Source organism: Durio zibethinus, chromosome 14 (assembly GCF_047325235.1).
Source record: "Durio zibethinus cultivar Kanyao isolate XHJ-2024 chromosome 14, ASM4732523v1, whole genome shotgun sequence".
Lineage (NCBI taxonomy): Eukaryota > Viridiplantae > Streptophyta > Magnoliopsida > Malvales > Malvaceae > Durio > Durio zibethinus.
This window is the reverse complement of record NC_143175.1, coordinates 8599317-8618772: the sequence shown is the minus strand read 5'-3', so window position 1 is coordinate 8618772 and position 19456 is coordinate 8599317. Positions and strand designations below refer to the sequence as shown.

General features: G+C 31.1%; 1 protein-coding gene across 2 annotated transcripts; it reads left to right on the top strand.

Annotated features, from left to right (window-relative positions):
• Positions 1 to 695: 695 nt before the first annotated feature.
• On the top strand, positions 696 to 5381 carry LOC111294102 (Pentatricopeptide repeat (PPR) superfamily protein). Of its 2 annotated transcripts, XR_002690696.2 has the most exons (3): positions 746 to 3548; positions 4150 to 4286; positions 4627 to 5381. XR_002690696.2 is itself a non-coding variant. In XM_022887278.2 (2 exons), the coding sequence occupies exon 1, from the start codon at positions 879 to 881 to the stop codon at positions 3519 to 3521; it is 2643 nt and encodes an 880-aa protein (XP_022743013.1). In that variant the 5' UTR covers positions 696 to 878; the 3' UTR covers positions 3522 to 3548; positions 4627 to 5381. The 2 variants fall into 2 exon arrangements, 1 of the variants encoding a protein (XP_022743013.1); XM_022887278.2 differs by lacking the exon at positions 4150 to 4286 and having other exon boundaries at positions 696 to 3548.
• Positions 5382 to 19456: the final 14075 nt, after the last annotated feature.

Below are 19456 nucleotides of genomic sequence, written 5' to 3'. Positions count from 1 at the left end.
TGATAAATATATGATATATTCTAACGATATTAAAAATCTGTCAGTAAAAATATTTTATACTGACGTAATTTGACTATCAATATAATCAAATGTTAGTATATAAAATTTTTTTTGTAGTATCAATAAGTAGTCGATTGATCTTTGCGTAGACTAATTTATGGTTCTTTAGCTTTAAGACACTTAACCAGCTAACCTTAGCATCACTCTCGTTCCTTTCTAATTTATCTAATTCCACCATGCTAATCATCCTGTAAAGATGCCTTCCTTCAAAACTTGAGCGTTAACAAACGAAGTAGAATGTTTTGTTATCACAAAAAGTAGAGGTCAATATTTTTAGATCTTGAGTTTAATTCCCACCAAATGTGTATTTAATTTAATTTTATATTAATTTTATTGGATTTGCTTATTAATTTTTTTCATAAATATACATTGAAGATTATTTGAATGTACTTGTAATTTTTACATTATGATATGTAACTTCATAAAACATATATTTTCACCTTTTTATATAATAAAGTTATTTTCATCCTGCTACTATTTTTAGCATTAAAAATTGTGAAACATTAATTTGATAAAAAATTTTAAAACCTAATTTAGATTAAACCAAGTAAAAATTTGTATTTTAAATTTTCAAAAAATAAAAAATAAAAATTTCCCAAGGTTTTTAAATAGGTAAGTGGCTTTGTCTTTTTGGCAGCCAATTACAGGAGTGACTATAAAAAATGGTTTGTTATTTCCTATAAGCGCTTTAACTACTTGACGTGATTCGCAGCTATTGGTGTCGGTTCTTGTTGGAAAAACCAAACCAGAGCAATTGGTATTTGCCTGGTTAAATTGGAGTTGTGGATTTTGAAAGAGAGGAAGAAAAGATAACGATAATGCTTTTAAGTTCAATCAAACATGTATCGAAATCCAGCCAAATTCTCCTTATGAAAAATCGAAACGGTAATTCATACTCCTATTCTTATTTGTTTCTCTCCCAATCTCTCAACCAGTCCTTATCAGCCCATCGTCTCAATGTAAGCGCCAAGGACGTGGTGTCTTCTTTCAAGAACTGGTTCAAGGCCAGTAACACCGCTCTCCTTGATCGCATCTTCAGCGTCCTAAACTCCCAAGATCAAGCCGCCTCAGATGATGCATCTACCAGGCATGCCGCTGACCTTGCTCTCTCCCACCTCAACCTCCGCCTCTCCGAGGCCTTTGTCCTGGAGGTTCTCTCCTACGGCCGCTCCTCCTCCAAAGACGTTCTTTCATGCCTCAAGTTCTTCGACTGGGCTGGCCGCCAACCCGGATTTCACCACACCCAAGCCACCTTCTATGCCATCTTCAAGATTCTTTCGAAAGCGAAGCTCATGTCTTTGATGCTTGAGTTCTTGCGGGATTTTATGGCGCATAGTTACATTCAGAAGGTTAGATTTCACGACACTTTAGTTATGGGCTATGCTCTTGCAGGGAAACCTGGGATGGCACTCCAGCTGTTCGGCAGAATGCGCTTCCAGGGTCTTGACTTGGATGCCTTCGCATATCACGTTTTTTTGAATGCTCTTGTAGAGGAGAGCTGCTTTGACGCGGTTGACATGATAGCTAAGCAGATTTCTTTGAGGGGTTTGGAGAATGACATCACCCACTCCATCTTGGTGAAGTACTGGTGCAAGCAGAATAACTTGGATGAGGCGGAGGCCTATTTGCGTCGTTTGGTGGAGAGCAGGAAGCATTTTGTTGGGCATGCCGTGAGTATTATTGTGGATGCACTTTGCAAGCGTAAGAGATTCAAGCATGCCGCCACCTTGTTGTACGAGTTTACGGAACTTAATGTGCCAACGGAGCATGCTTATGGGATCTGGCTTCAAAATCATGTACAACAAGGAAGGTTAAATGAAGCTTTGCAGTTGGTCGATAGCAAGAAATTATTAGATGGGAATGTTCCGCGCCTGTTTCGATACAACATTTTGGTGTTAAGACTATTAAGAGAGAACCGGCTCAAGGATGTTTGTGATTTGTTAATTGAAATGGAGAAAGATGGGATTTTGCCTGATAAGGTGGCCATGAATGCCATTTTGTGTTTCTTTTGTAAGGCTGGGATGGCTGATGTTGCCATTGAGTTGTATAACTCAAGGTCAGAATTTGGACTCTCGCTTAATAGCGTGGCTTATAACTTTTTGATCAATCTCTTATGTTGGAATGGAGATATTCAGGAAGCTTACCATGTGTTAAGAAATTCAATCGATGAAGGTTATTTCCCTGGTCAAAAGACCTTCACTATTCTTGCAGATGCCTTGTGCAGAGAGGGAAAACTTGACAAGATTAAGGAGCTGCTGGTTTTTGCCCTGGAGCGGAAGTTGCGTCCTAGCTATTCTGTATGTGACATGTTTATTGCTGCTCTGTGTAAAGCAAATAGGGTTGAAGATGGTTATTTAATACATGGTGAACTTAGTAGAATGACAAAAATTACATCATGGAATACTTACTTTCACTTGATTCATGGTTTTAGCAAGTCTAATAGGGGAGATATTGCTGCAACACTTCTGCTTGAAATGCAGGAGAAGGGTCATAGACCGACTAAAAGAATTTTTAGAACTGTTATCTGTTGCCTCTGTGGTACACAAAGTCCGGAAAACCAATTCTTCAAATTCCTGGAGATGCAGTTGTCTCATTTTAAACCTAGCTCTCATATTTTTCACTTCTTCATTGATGGAGCAGGTCATGCCAAAAAGCCTGAACTAGCTAGAGAAGTGTATGAGATTATGCAAAGAAGCGGGATTGAGCCCAATCAGAGGTCCAACAGTCTTGTGTTGTATAGTTACCTAAAGAATGACAGAATATCTGATGCTATAAACTTCTTTGGTGATGTACGCCAGAGAAGAAGTATAGGGAGAAATTTCTATAGTTCCATGATTATTGGTCTTTGCAAAGCCAACAAGGCAGATTATGCATTGAATTTCATGAGGGAAATGAGGGATAATAATTTATTCCCAAGTACGGCATGTTATGAGTATCTTATACAGCTGCTGTGCTGGAAGAAAAGCTATGGTTTGGTTGTAGAACTTGTTAATGACTTGGAGAAAACTAGGGGTAAAGTTACATCTTTTATTGGTAACATACTTTTGTTAAATTCTTTTAAGAGTAAAAAGCTGTATGAGGCCTGGATTCAATTGATAAAAGTGCAAGATGAGACAACATCAGATATTTCGTTGCTTGGCCAACTCATTGGAATGTTTTCTGGCTGTGTCGAAGTGAACCAAGATATAGAGAGCCTGGTAGAAATGATTGAACAATGTTTCCCACTTGACATCTACACATACAATGTGTTATTGACGAAACTAAGTGTAAGCAACGTGGGCCATGGTTTTGAGATGTATGATTGGATATGCCAGAAGGGCTATGTGCCAAATCAGTGGACTTATGAGATCATAATACGTGCTCTCCTCAGAAAAGGGAGGAGAGCTGAGGCTCACGGATGGGTAGAGGAGATGTTTAGGAAAGGGTTTGATCCAACGGCGTTTCCCAAACTGTTAGTCTAACAGTTTGTTGATAAAACCACAGCCCAGGTATTCATTAGTATTTGAATTTCATAACGTTTAGAATGTCTTTTTGACTTTGTAGAAAAATGAATATGTTTGAGGCCTTTAATTGATTGATTATGTGGAATATATATTTTAAATCTGTATCTCACCTTATTTTTCTTTGTGCTGTTGCACATTGCATGAAACAGAATGAAAAATAATTTTTATTGTCATTACTCAAGGAACTTTGCTGTACTACCTTTTATTTATGATGCCCTTCCTTAGCTTTAAAGAGATTCAAAAAATTGAAACGATATTGTTTAGTTGTCTGTACTTTGTGTCCTTTATTATGTATGGTTTATGTCCACATGTTGGCATCAACATGCATCCGACATTAGGCTAACTGTTCAAGTTTCTATCTTTTATTATGATTTTCTTTTTATATTCTAATATGTTTCAGCTTTTCTTCTTTGGGTGTGCTTGTGAAATGAATTATCAACTACCAGTTTATGCTCTTACTACTGATGTAACATTTTAGTTTGAAAAACAGTTAAGGAATTTGTTATGGCTCATTAATCTTTAGTTTGTAGTTAATTATTTTGAGAGTTCGGATTTTATACAACTAAACTAAAGTTACAAATTCTAGGATTTCATTACAAATAAGAGAATTGCTACAGGCAAAAAACTAGGCATTATGTCCCCACGTAGCAGGTTCTAGAGTTATGTAGATACAGCAAAAGGTGGCAGCAATCTTTGCTAGAAATCAACGCTTAGTGAAGCTTGGTATGTTGGATTATTCTTTTTTTTTTTTTTTTATCTTCTTCTTCTTCTTCTTCTTCTTATTATTATTATTATTTAATTTCTAAGGCTTTAGCAGTTTAGATGTTCATATCATTACGATTAGTTTTTATTTTGATTCTATCTTTGCTTTGGTGATATGGGATGAGTAGTTCTTATCTCTCTTATTTTTAAGAGGTGGAGTGTATGGATACAGATTTCCATTCTAACGTAATTCAAGTTGAATGCAAATAAAATTAATTAAAGTTGAGTTTCCTTTTCACAAAAACTCTTTTGCCATTCTAATATTCTTACTCTGTGAATCCTTCACACATTTCTATCATAGCTTCTGCCGAGATTCCTAATGAAAGGGTGTAGAGAGCAAGGGAAGGATAGCCTCCATCTGGACTATATCAAGTTAATATTTGGAGTGAAATTTTCAGGTAAGGATACCTTTTAAGTTTTATTTCTATCAAAAGATGCATGGTTTTTAGAGGAGACTCCAAGTTCAATCTATTGCTGCATCTGTTTTCAATAAAAAGAGGCAATATGAGAGCTGGGGAAGTGTGATGTCTTACTGGTTAGACTGTTTCTTATAAAAGTTTGCCTTCTTCAGCATCTTCTAGCTACAAAACCTACTTACTACCAGTGTTAGTGACCAGCTGGTGTGAAACTATTTCACATATACCATTTCTTGAAGGTGTTTTTGCACCATCATCTTTTTGCTGATCAGATCCGACAAAAACAAAACCAAAAAAATATTTATTCATTCTAAGTATCTGCGCCTTAGGCATTTTTCTATTCCTCATTTTCTAGATCTTTCAATCTCATATTCTTCATATGAAGAGTGTTAAACCACCGGCTGCAAATGCTTCTACTTTGTTATGGTGAATTACTTTCTCATTTAATGTTTGTTTATGTGAGTGAAGCTCCTCTAAAGATCTTTCTTCGTCCAATACTTGTGCTAAGACATTTGTTGTCATTTTTTGAGAGCATGTATTGGATGAACATGGCCATGGAGTAACTCAAGAAAATCCTGTAAATTACTACTTTCTATTTCTAAACTTTAATTTTATTCACCTTCTACTTTTGGTTCCTCAACTTTTTTTTTGGAGGTAGTCAGTCTAATTTCTCTTCAGTATTTATCTCAATATACAAACATATAATAATAATAATAATAATAATAATAATATTATTATTATTATTATAATCACAAGAGTTTTATCTATTTAAATATGTGTAAATACATAAATAAACATTATTTAATTTACATGTATAACGTATATATAAAATACATGTAATAGTCTTGGGTACTCAATTTGTTAAAATTGAGATAATTATGAAAGAATGTGAATGTTAACTAAAAATATTAATTATTAAAATTAAAAATGTAATAGTAGCAATTGTAACAATTTTCTACTCTTTTTTTTTTTTTTTTCATTTGCGTTGTCCAAATTTTATTTAAAATAGAAATAATACAAACATGTTAAATAAAATTTTCAAGAAATTTTATTTTCCCAAATTGCTTTAAAAAAACTATGATTCATTATTTATCAATTCTGTAATGCACGAGCAAGAATATTTGCTAGTTCAGAATGAGCAAAAAAAAAATTTAGATATAATATTTAATATGGTTAAAGGAAACAATAGAAAAATGTTGTCAAATTACATCTTAAGTCCTGGAATAATAAAGAAGAGATTTGATAATTGTGGATATATATATATATTTGAAAGATTGATTAGACGCAAAGGTCAAAACAAAAATATCTTAAAAAGTTTTTTCTGACCTTCCTCTAATGGGAAAATTATAGTGATTGTTAATAAATTATAAGTGATAAGATAAAAAAAAAAAAAACTTTTAAATTTGTAGATGTATGTGATTTTAAACGAAACATAATTTTTTTATTTTAAATTAAAAAAGTAAAATAATTACTAATTTCTTAATGAATTTTACTCTTGTTTGAGAAATAGTTATTTTTGAAATGTCTTATATATTATTTAAATTAATATAAAACTATTATATAAGTTGAAAGAATTGGATAAGTATATTTTTAATTTTTAAAAATATTTAAAAATTAAATAATCGAATGAAAATAGTTAAATGATATGAGAAGCTTATAATTATTTAGTGAAAAAATGTAAATTTGGAGTAGTTTATTGTTCATTCGGAATCACCATATCATATATAACTCACGTTTTCTTTTAACATAAAAAAAAAATTATAAATTTGACAGTAATATATATATATATATATATGTATATATTTATATATGTGTATATATATAAAAATTGTATCATTCTCTTAATAAAAAATTTTAACATAAAAAAATAAAAAAAAAAACGTATTCCTTTTTCCATTGTAACATGTTATATATATATATATATATATTTATATATATATATATATATATATAAAAGTTATGCCTGCTTTATGTAGGCAATTATATTAATGAACTATAGTAAAAAAATATTACAAAAAAAAATATATTTTACCTAATTATTCATATCCTCAATATAGTTTCCTTAATTACCTAACTCACAATCATAAAAAGAAAGACATCATATATAATATTATATTATAATATACATACAATCCTGATAAAATTTGTTTACGTGAACATTTAGGCAGATGTTTCTTTGGATAACATATAAGATAATAATAAATAATTATAATATATATTATCAAAATAATCAAATATAAAAAATTTTTAAACTAATCATTAAAAAATAATAAATATTCAAATATTAATTTGAAAACAGATAAAATGATTTATGATTATTTACTTTATTTAATATTATTCAAATCCATTTAAAATATTAAATTTTGTTTAAATTTATAAGAGTATGCATGAATTCTTATTTAAAAATTTTGGTTTAAGGACTTAAAAATATCTATCTCAATACATTTTTTAAATCTTCAGTTAAATAATCAGAAAAAATATCTCTTTAAATAAATGGATAAAAACATATTCAATTATTTATATTTTAACTTACTTGATGTAGAATTGAAAATATAATAAATTGTTTCTATTCTATTCTATCCAAAACCCTTTTCTCTACTCTTTTCATTCGCGTTTTTTTTCAAATTCTTTATTAAAAATATTTTTTTCATTCAAATTTTTTTCAAAACTTTATTTTCTCTTTTAAAATTTCCTATTCTCATTTTATTTTTACAATGATTTATACAATCGATAAGAATAAACAATGGATCTTTTCAAAAAAAAAAAAAAAAGAAGAAGCTTTTTTTTTTTTAATTTCCTTGATGTATGTGATTTATTTTTAAAAAGGTTTTTCATTTCTTGATTTTCATGTAATTTTTTGGTTAGCATATATTAGTTTTATTGCTACTACTCTAAATTCTATTCTATTTTGGTGATTAAAATATTGAAGTTTTTTTTTTTATCATTCTTTTTTTTTAATGAATGGAATTTTCTAATTATGGGTACATGTATGCATGGAGAAAATAAATATTTAGGGAATTGAGGAATGGTTTAAAATCTGATGAATTTTTCTTGGTTTGAGTTCCCAAATCACATTTTTTTTCCTCAATTTCAAACTCCTTTATTCTCCTGGTCACCTTTATTATTAAATTTCAGTTACATTTTATGTTAATTATAAATTTTTCTTACAATTTTCTAGGATCTACAAACACTTACTACATTTAGATTTTATGTAAATCTTTTTTATATATAGCAAAATTTTCAATTTTACCAATTATGCAATCAAATTTATGAAATGAATTTAATTAAAATTTTCAATGTCTTAAATATTTACTAATATACTTTTCTAAATTAAAGATGAAGGTCAAAAAGTTATTTGAAAATTTGTTGATAAATTATATTTTTAATTTTGAAATTTTGTACTTTCAATTTATGAAATTAAAAATCAAATAAAAATTTTAACGTTAATACATAAATTTAATTAAAAATAAAAAGAGAGAAGATACAAATATTTAATGATAAAAAAAATTAAAAAAATTTCTATGTAGAATTTAATGAACTAAATTAAATAATATCATAAATATAAAAATCCCAATGTGGGTAAGAAACTAGTTATGATAAAAAAAAAGCAATAGATGAATGAAATGAAAGGAATTCAAAATTCAAAATTCAAAAATAAATTAAAGAAAATTTACTACTCTTTGGGACATGGTTTTAGTAAATATTAGGTCAAAGTTGTAAATTTTTCTACATGATTTACTAAAAACATAAAAAGGAGAGAAGCAAAAGAGGGTGAATAATAACATCACAATTCACATGTAGGGATAAAAGTATTGAGTTTAATTAATGAAAGAAAATTTTTAAAGAATCAAAATTTTGAATTTGTTAAGAAATGTGAGAAAGCATCCATGATTAAAATATCCAAAAAATCCATCCATCTAGTATGCAAAACATTTTTCAAAATCTCCTTACACCTCAAAGCAAAAGTAAATAGACAAATGAAAATGAAAAATGATTAAATTAATACATAAGAAAAAAAAAAGTTATGGGATTGAAGACTATAAAATTGATTTGTTTCAAAGAATGTCTTTAAGTTCAGAATTTAACAGCAAGTGTAGAACCATAGTGACCATAAAAGGTATACACAAATAACTAATTAATCACCTAAATTAAAAAAAAAAAAGGCTCACCAGCTAATATTAGTATAAATATCCTTATATCTATAATTACTAAACACACATCTATCATAAATAGTCTGCATAGCTATATATCACAATTTAATAAAGGTATGTCAATTCCACTTCTAATAATTCCACAACATGCATATTATTTTTTGTTCAATTCTTTCTTAAGATATTTCAATACTGATTACAACATCATTTTTCTTGAAAAGTGTATGTAAATTATCAACAATTAAAACTTAGGTAGTATTTAGTTTTAGAAAATATAGTTATTTTTTGTTTTCATTTTTTCAAAAAATAAAAAAATGAGTGAAAACATATTTGGTAATTAGAAATGAAAGCAAATATTCAAAATAATAATAATAATAATGGGTTGAAATATGAAAATAAAAAAAATGTTTTCAATTGTGAAAGCAAAAGATATACATTACTTTTTTTTCTTATGTTTTGCAAGTTATTATATTTAAATACTTTTAATATCATTAATTAATAAATATATATTATATTTATAATTAGATGCCATTAATAGTAATATCATTAAATATTTTATTTATTTCTTTATTTTTGTATTCTTAAAAAATAATTTTTATTTTTGTATTGTTGGGGGCATTTGATAGTTAAAATGGTATAGTGGTTTCTTTCCTCGTTAAAGCCTTCAACAGACAGCTAGGGGTAATTCTGACATTTGTGCCAACTTGACATGACATACTCAGAGTCATATCAGCTCAATCGTGTCCTTATTGTCCTTCGATGATTCAGTATCTTTCATCTATAAATATGAATGTCCAATCATCATCGAGGTAAGTTCAACCTACTCTTAATTCTGCTTACTATTCTCTTTTTTACTTCATTTATTATAACTTGCACGTCAGAGTGTAAATACGGGGAACACTCATTGCATTTACCTCTAAATGTCATTCTCTTCTATTTTTTCAGGTATATCCTGAGATCAGAGCTCAATACCAACATTTGGCATGTTAGGTTAGGGGACCTTTTTCACTCACTAGCCGAGTACGAAATAATGTCACCTAGGAAAAGAACTTTAGAGAAAGGAGAGATCGTCATCCAGGTCTAGAGGAAACGTACAATAGCTAAGACTCAGATTGACTTGCCCCACTACAAACTGGCCAAATCATGGAACAATTCTAAGTTTTGACCAAACAGATATAGGCCCTTAAACAAATACTGCAAACTATAAATCCACCATAAGCTTTGAAAGTGCCTGACCGAATCACTCATGGTCGAGGAACCGTAGTTAGATAGCCAAGTTATAAAGAGGTAAAAGCCTCCTCGGCCTCTAAAGAAGAGGAGCACAATTACCTAGTTTGCCACTATCCTAGTCACAATTTGACACATGTTATGACCTAAAAATCCAAACAAACAAACCTCGAACCCCAACCAAACAAGGACTTGAAAGCTCAAATATAAGCCATGGAGAAAGAACTGAAAATAAAGGTAGTGGCATTCGAGGATGAGCTTAAATTTCTTGAAACTTTACCCTTTATTGAAGAGATCAACAAAGCCATACTTCCTAAAGGGTTCAAAATGCCGACCTTAGAAACCTACGATGGTACTTTTGACCCTTTCAATCATTTAAAACTTTATATGACTAACATGATAATGTAGAATGCAGATGAAGCTTTGATGTGCAAAGGCCTTACTATCACTTTAATGGGAGCAACTCGATCTTGATATAATAGTCAGAAATCGAGGTTGATTACAATGTTCAAAGAACTTAGCCACTCTTTTCTATCTCGATTTGTAAGTAGTTAAAGGATGAAAAAGATGACTTTACGTTTAATGTTGATCTATCAAGGTCATAATGAATCTCTGAACAGTTACGTCATGCGTTTCAATGCGAAAGCTCTACAGGTAAAAGACTTAGAGCAAATGATCATCATAGTCGTTATAACAAGTGGACTTAATGACAGAAAGTACCACATAAAATTGACTTTGTCGTTGGAGCCACCTAAGATTCTGTCGACATTCTACTTGTAGCCAAAAAATATATAAATACCGAAATTACAATAAGAAACAATCGAGGTGAGAAAGGCTTATCTCTCTTTTTTAGTCATAAAAATGTAAGGATTTTTACGGTTCTTTTTCAAGAGAAAGATGACATAGGGTTAAAAACCCTAACGGAGAAAGAAACTATACCACATTAAATACCTCTCGAATGAGGATTCTAATGCAAATTGAAAGAAATCTTGAGCTTATATGATCGAAGCCACTAAGACAGAACACAAAAAATGATCCAACTAAAAGATGTGCCTTTCATAAAGACATAAGCCATAATATTGAAGATTGTGTTAACTTAAAATATAAAATCGAAGCTTTGATAAAGAGAGGTCAATTAAGAAGGTTTGTAGAGTAGTGAGAACAAGATCAACCCAAAACGGACTATAGATAAGACCAAAAAAAATCTACCCCGGGTAAGAAAAGAAAGATAAAAAATGAAAAAAAAATTTGAAAATATGAGTTGAGATGAGAAAAAGTTCGAATTGATAACAATAGGCCGATTGTTGGATGATTAATATGATCATTGAAGACAACTCAACCTCGATCAAAAGAAAGTTTAATCTAGGCATAGTCATGGCTATAAGCACCTTGGTAAAGAAAAAAAGACTAAAAAGACAAATCGATCTCATTCTATCTAAAAGATTTGGAAGGAATCCAATAGCCACGTGATGATACTATAATAATCATAACTATCATATACAATTATATAGTCAAGAGAATCACGTTTGATAATTAAAGCTTGATCGATGTCATATACTATAACATCATGAAGAAAGTGGGAATTGGTAAATATTAGTTGTAACTGATCATCACAACATTAATAAGGTTTGGGAATAAGTTGGTTCTAGTGAAAGGAACCATCAAGCTGCTATTTTTTTTAAGACAGAATCAAAGACTATCACCTCGATAATAGAATTTATTGTTATGGATATTTCATTACTTACAATATGATATTAGGCTAACATAGCCAATCTGTTATACAGCTTATAAGCTCAGCTTCCAATCTAAAAGTAAAATTTTTAACACCCAATGGAGTTGGAGAGGTTAAAAAAGATCAATCCACATCATAATAGTGTTATGTCACAATAAAGTAAAAAAAGACTGGAAAGCAAACTGGCAATTCAACCAAAATCGAGAAAGTTGAGGAAGGGTAAATAGTAAAACAGAGAAAAAGTAAGAAATCATAAGTAAAAACATTCAACGTAAGATTGACATGACGAAAGTACGCTCTTAAGCCACTTCGAGCTTTTAAGCTCTAACAAAAAGATATTTTTTGTTTCATTTTTTGAATTTTTAAAGTAACTCTAAAGATGATCGAGCTTTTAATCTAGTGTAAACAATTACATGTCATTTGGACTGAGATAATATGTCGGCCAAAATATAACTTGAAATGAAAAATACATATCAATTCAACCATACATTTTTAACAAGTCACCAATAACATACTAATCATAAAGTTAGGATCTGTCTTCACAAGAAATGGTCCCGACCTAATCGAAAAAAATGAGATAATTGATCAAAGATCGAACTTGGATGAAAGTTGACCTGAACCGGCCGAGGATCTCATAGTTATACCATTTTGGGTTAGTGTCCTTGAAAAATACATGCAGATTAAAATTCAACTTTAATACAAGGATCAGTTAACTCAACTTCTAAGAAAAAATGCTGACCTTTTCACTTGGACACCATCTAATATACTTGAAATTGATACCAAAGTGATGGTCCATAGACTACATACTAATTTTGAGGTAAAACTAGTTTAACAAAAGAAGAAAATATTTACCTTAAAAAGATAAAAGGTTATGGAAAGAGAGATCAATAAATTACTACAAGCAAACTTTATCAATGAGGTCTATTACCCTGAATGGATAGCTAATGTGGTCATGGTCAAAAAGCACAATGAAAAATGAAAGATATGTGTTGACTTTATCGATCTAAATAAAGCATGCCCAAAAGATAGTTTTTTTTTCTTTAGCATAGATTGGTTAGTGGATGATAATGCTAAATATGGCCTTCTTAACTTTATAGATGCTTACTTTGATTACAATTAAATCAAAATGCTAAAGAAAGATAAGGAAAAGATGACTTTTATTATCGAAAAATGCCTTTATTGTTTCAAGGTGATGTTTGTCGAATTAAAAAATCCAAGACGACCTACCAAAGGTTGGTCAACAAGGTGTTTAAAAATCAGATCGACTACAACATGAAAGTTTATGTGGATGACATGATAGTCAAAAGAAAAAGCTTGATCGAGCACTTAAAAATCCTCAAAGAGATTTTTAACACCCTAAAAAAGTATAATATAAGGCTTAACTCGAGCAAATATATTTTTGGGATCATATCAGGTAAGTTTTCAGGTTACATGATTAATAAAAAGAGAATAAAGGCAAACTTAAAAAAGGTTATTCAATCATAAACAAAAAGGCACTAACCTCGATAAAAAAAAGTACAAAGACTAACTGGAAGAATAGTCATCTTAAGTTGATTCATTTCTAAGCCTGTAGAATAATGTCTATCATTTTTTAAAATTCTCAAAAATATTTTTGACTTTAGGTGGATCCCTTAGTATCAAAAAGCTTTTAAAGAACTCAAAGAGTTCTTATCCTCTCCATCTATCTTGTCTAAGCTAAGATCTGATGAAATTTTATACTTATACATGGCCACCATAGACTAGGCCATTAGCTTGATCTTGGTCCAAAAAGAAAATGAGAGCAAAGACTAGTTTAATTTGTGAGTAAAGTATTGGTAGGGCTAGAAATTAACTACAGTAATATAAAAAGATTAGTTTATATAGTTATCACTTTGGTTAGAAAACTTAGGCCATGTTTTCAGGCTTATGTGATCCACTTATTAACCGATCAACCATTGAGATAGGTCTTATAAAAGCTAAAAATGTCAAGGAGGTTAATCACATAGGCAGTAGAGCTTAACGAGTTCGACTTGCACATACTACCCAGGTTGACCTTAAAATCTCATATGTTAGCAGACTTCATCATAGAGCTTACCTCAGTTTCCATTAAAAGATAACCTAAGGAAAAGGAAAAATCTTAAATCAGGAAAGTTGATAGCTTTTTATTAATAAATCAGTCATGAACCATAATGGAAGAGCCGAGCTTATTCTAATCAGCCTGAAAGGAATACAATATCTATATGCCTTAAGATTTAAGTTCTAAACATATAACACTGAGGCAGAATATGAGGCATTGATAGTTGATTTAGGATTGACAATTGAGCTGAATGTTCAACATATAATTGTATATAATGACTCAATTAGTGGTCGACCAAATAAATGGAGAGTTCAAAGCTCAGAAAAAAGGAATTAAAAAAATATATAGATAAAACACTGGCTTTAGTGGTTGGTTTTACTAAGGTCGAGGTAAAAAAGATACCGACATCTAAAAATTTACCAGTAGATTTTTTATCTAAGTTAGTTTCAGGAATAATGACAAAAAGCTTCGATCAAACCTTGATAGAAAAACTGGCACACAAAAGCACTAAGGAAGAGTTCGTAAGGTAGATCATGGAAACATAAACTTGGATGACACCAATCAAAACATATCTAACGATGAAAACATTACCCATAGATAGGATCTGACCTAAAACATTGATAAGAAAAGCTCTTTAGTACACGATGATCAAGAAAAAATTATACAAAAGATCTTTTAGCTTGGCTTCCTAAGATACGTTGATGAGAAAGAAGCAGACTATGTCTTGTTAGAAATCCATGAAAAAATGTATGGAAATTATCTCGAACCTTGCCATTAGCCTACAAAGTGCTTAAGCAATGTTACTATTGGCCTACCATCAGAAAGGATACGATTGAACTGGTTAAAAGATGTGATAAATATTAGAGGTATGCTCACATGCAATATTTTTTCTTGATCGAGCTCACTCTTATCATCAGCCCATGACCTTTCGTACAGTGAGGAATGAATGTTCTTGGACCATTAACCCCAACCACAAGTCAAAGCAAATTTGTTTTAGTAGTACTAGACTGCTTTACAAAATGGCTTGAAGCTAAAGACTTGGCTACTACGACAGAGGCCTAAGTTGAGAAATTTGTATGAAAAAATATAGTTTGTAGATTCGACCTACTTCGATCCATAATAATGTGGCAAACAATTCAAAAACTTAAAGTTCAAGTAATGGTATTTAAACCTTCACATCAACCAAGGATTTACATTACTCACCCACCCTTAGTCTAATAGACAAGCCAAAGCGATAAACAAGACAATATTAGAAACCCTGAACAAGAGACTAGATAAAGCGAAAAAAAAAATGAGCAGATGAACTACTAAGGTTACTATAAGCATTTAAGATGGCCACTAAAGTACCAACAGGCCTTTCACCTGATATTTGAAATGAAAGCCATGGTATCTGTCAAGATCAACCTTTCGAGCTTAAAGGTCAAATTAGGATAAAAAAATAAAGAAACACTAAAGGTCAACTTAGACCTCATCGAGGAATAGAGAGATATAACCTTAACACGGATAGCAGCTTATTAACAAAATGTGTCTAGTTAAGGGTTCGATGTAAAAACATTAGAAAAATGATATAGTGCTTAAAAAAGTTGAAGCCTCAGAAGTATATGATCGAGGTGGTAAACTAGTCATAACCTAAAAAGGGCCATATGTAGTCAATGAGATCGTCCATGATGCGATTTACAAACTATAAGATATGAATGGAAATATTATTCCTAAGACATGAAATGCGAATAGCTTAAAGGTCTATTACCAGTAGCTCGAACTAAATTGAGCTTACACTTGTACTTTGTACTTGAATATAAAAATCAAATTACGCTTACCCGATGACGCTTACAGTTACATTGAGCTCATATCTTAACTGATCTAATAAAATTTAACTTAAAACTTAAATGGATTCTTAAGTTAATTTACTTTGAAATATTCCTAAGTGACTAAGTAAATCCTTAACCTACTTAACCGGGCTTGTTCGAATTAACTTTAACCAAATCAAGCACCAAGCTTAAACTTGTTACCATAAATTCAAAGAACTCATGTTACCATGATTAATTAAGCTTAAACTTTTATCAATAAAGAAAAAATAATAATGAAACTGAACTTAAACTTAAACTAAACAAAATATATATTTGATTTTCTATTGGTAAGATCGATACAAAAGTTATCAGCAAAAGGCTTGTTAGTAAGAGATTCTTATTCAAGTCACCATAAAAATTGACCTTATATGTTAGCATTTTTAAAACAAAAAATCTTACAAAAAGCTAAAAAAGAAAGGAAAATTATGTGTTAGCAACATCAACAGTAGTGGCACCTTTATCAGTAGGACCAGCGGTAATGGCCTCAAGCTCCTCAGCTTCATCCACCTCGTGTTTGGCCTTCAGAGCTACCTCAATTTGACATCCATGGCCACATCATCGTCTTGTTTCTTCTTTTTTTTTTTGGGTTAACATGGAAGAGGTCTCGATCTAATATTATTGATATTAATATCAAAGAGATTGAGGTTAAGGTCGATAAATATGAATTGAACCTTATTTTTAGCCAGATCTAAGGCACCGAATACGTTGACCCTGAAGAATTTCACTTAAAGTTGAAAAAATTCATTGGAAGCCTTTAAGTCAACAACTTTCTTTTTTAGATCTTCCTTTTTTTTCTCTCTGTCATCCAACTTAGACCCCAACCTTACTATATCGGCTTAAGAATCATAAACTTGAGCTCAGCTTACTCTCTCATAGAATCAATCGAGGCTTTTTCAATCAGGATGAACTCTAGCTTCACTATTAGCTTGTCATTCCTCTTGCTTTGCTCAGTCTCTCTTTTAAGGGACACACTGAAGCTAGACTTGATGTTACCCAAAGCATCTGAGCTCTTCTAGTGCTCCTCAATCAAGGTAACCACATCTTTCTCGACCTTGAATAGATGAGCCATTGCAAGGTAAAAGTAGTGAAGGGTTTCACTGGTGTTGTTTATATTATATTATATAGAATGAATTCAAACTTAGTAAAATAAACAAATTAAGCTAGAGTCAAGTAGTACTTACTAAGGGAAGGGACTGCAACCTTACGATACCTCTTTACCAAGTCGAGGTTCTTTATGGGATCATCAGTAGGAGTGTACTCTGACCTTGTGCAAATTCTTTTCGAGCTGAGCCTTAACACCCTTGCTTCAAAATTTTCCAAGGTGGAAGAGAAGACTTCGACCCTCGGTTTCTTCACAGAAAAAAGTGCTGTGGAGAGTTTCCAATAATCTATGGACTTCACCTTTTGAACTATGGAGGAATGCTGAGCCAAAGGGTTGATGACCTTGTCTCCTTTGCAAGACAGGGCTCAAAGCTAAATTTTTTTGTTCTGGCCCTTTTTAGGCCTAAGTACATGCTGAAACAGAAAGAAGTTGAAGTTTTTATTGATGAACATTTTTACAAAATTGAGCTAACAGTTAGATAAAAAGTAGGTTAAAATAAAATCCTATGAGATTACCTTACACTTACCCAAGTACTTCGTCTCATTTATTATTTTGGGATAGGTCAACCCGTGAGCATTAATGATGAACTCTTCTTATAGGTGTACCCATTATTTTAGCTCGATCTAATAAATCTATGATGGAAAAAGAGCTACTAGTGCATCCATAAAAATGTCGAACCTATTTACTATCTCCCATGCCTTAACCTCGATAGTAGCCTTAACCTCAGTATTAATATTTTTGTTTATTTTTTACTTTTGGAGGTAAAACAAAATAGCTTCTAATTTTTTATAGAGCTCAGGCAATCGATAAATAATTTTTTATTAGGTCAAGCTATTATGTAATACGACTTTTTATTGCTATGGTATTTTTAATGAAAAAAAAATTCTTGAATAGAGAGAAACTAAGAAGAACCTCTAGATGTTGACAAAGAATGATAAAGCCTACTATGTATCATATAGAGTTAGGAGTGAGCTGAGTGATAGTTAAATTGTAAGAATTAAAAATTAAAACACACAAAAAATGAAATAAAAACCTCAAATTGATCATAAATGAATCCTAATATACATAAAGTCGATGTGGTTGTAGTTTATCAGTGACTCGATCTGAAAAGTTCGGTAATAATATGCTATACCTTTCTCTAAGAAAAAAAAAAGGTCATCTTCAGAATGCGTACGTGATGAGTTGAACACATATTAGGATAGTCTTTAAAATTAGCTTTGCCTTTTAATTTTTTATCATGTCTTTGGGGATCATACTAAGGTCACAAATAGTATATATAAAAACCTCGATCAACTTATCGTACTACATAAGATTCTCTTATTTACTGTCACTTTTTCCAATCGAGGACTCTTTTTCCCTTGTTTTTCTCTGAAACTCTTCTAATCATCAGAATCTTCACCACTATAAGACTTTGACTTTTGAACAGAAGTAGAATTCTGAGATTGAATCATGGCTGATAGCAACATGACCTTAGAAGAAGAAAGATGAGGTGGAGACCCTTCAAGAAAAGAAGTAATCTCAATAAAAACTGACTGAAAAGGAATAAAAATGACAACGAAAGCATCTATTGGTGGAAGAACAAAAATAGAAAAAAAACTTATAATAGTGGACTTTAGAAAGAAGACTAGTTGAAAATGAAAAAAAGTCAGCCATAGAAGATAGACCGATCTGAAAGATGGAAAAATGAGGTGAATTTTATAAGTTAAAATCTATTTGAACATATAGTTTCTCTATGCTCAAGACTTATTCTCCTCTTGCTTGAGCATTGTCTTCATTTCATTGCTACCTTTCTTTAGACATCGGATTGAATCAAAAGGTGGCCTTTCAATAATCATGACCTCTGATGACTAGCAAAATTAGGTCATCGTCGTCCTGCCTGAGCTGAACCCATAAGTTCTATCCTAAAACTCCTAACCTCCCCAGAACTAAAACTAGAAGGCATAAGTGAAAGTAATACCGAAATAAAATAAAAAAAAATGAGTGATAAGAATAATAACCTTAAGGTCGAAAAGCTTTTGAGATTGAAAAATTTAGATCTGATTGAGAGTAAAAAAAGTAAAAAAGTAAAAAATGAAAGCCCCAACAACCCTTTATATAACCACTCCTCATATCAGATGAACGACAAAGACTATGTAACATGTCATAGCAAAAATGGAAAGATGTCTTTTTATCTTCTTTTTAAAAATTTTTTCACTCAAACTACCTCTCTCTTTATTTAATGCCATCAAACCAACTAGACCGAACAACTCTTCGGGATAAACCGAACGCCAAGTTCATCATCAAAGTTTAAAACTCTTAAAATAAAACAAAAAGTCTCATGTTGACCAGATGAACTTCAACACTAATCTTGGATCACTTCGAAAATTAACACTTCGACAATCTTCAAGCTAGCTATGCATTCAAACCAAGACATACATACAAGATAAGACCCCCACAAGGTTGGACCATGACTTAACGTTAATTGTTTCCTAATGTTGGCCTCCACTATGATGTAGACTACAAAGAATCAAATTTCACATCATCCCCCTTTGCTTATCTGGTCTACACAAAATGTATCGATCGCACACCCAGCAATCTACATACAGATTACTTGATGGGGG

What these genes read in the sequence shown, in the direction of transcription:
- LOC111294102 (XM_022887278.2), top strand. Translation starts at nt 879, where the DNA reads ATGCTTTTAAGTTCAATCAAACATGTATCGAAATCCAGCCAAATTCTC.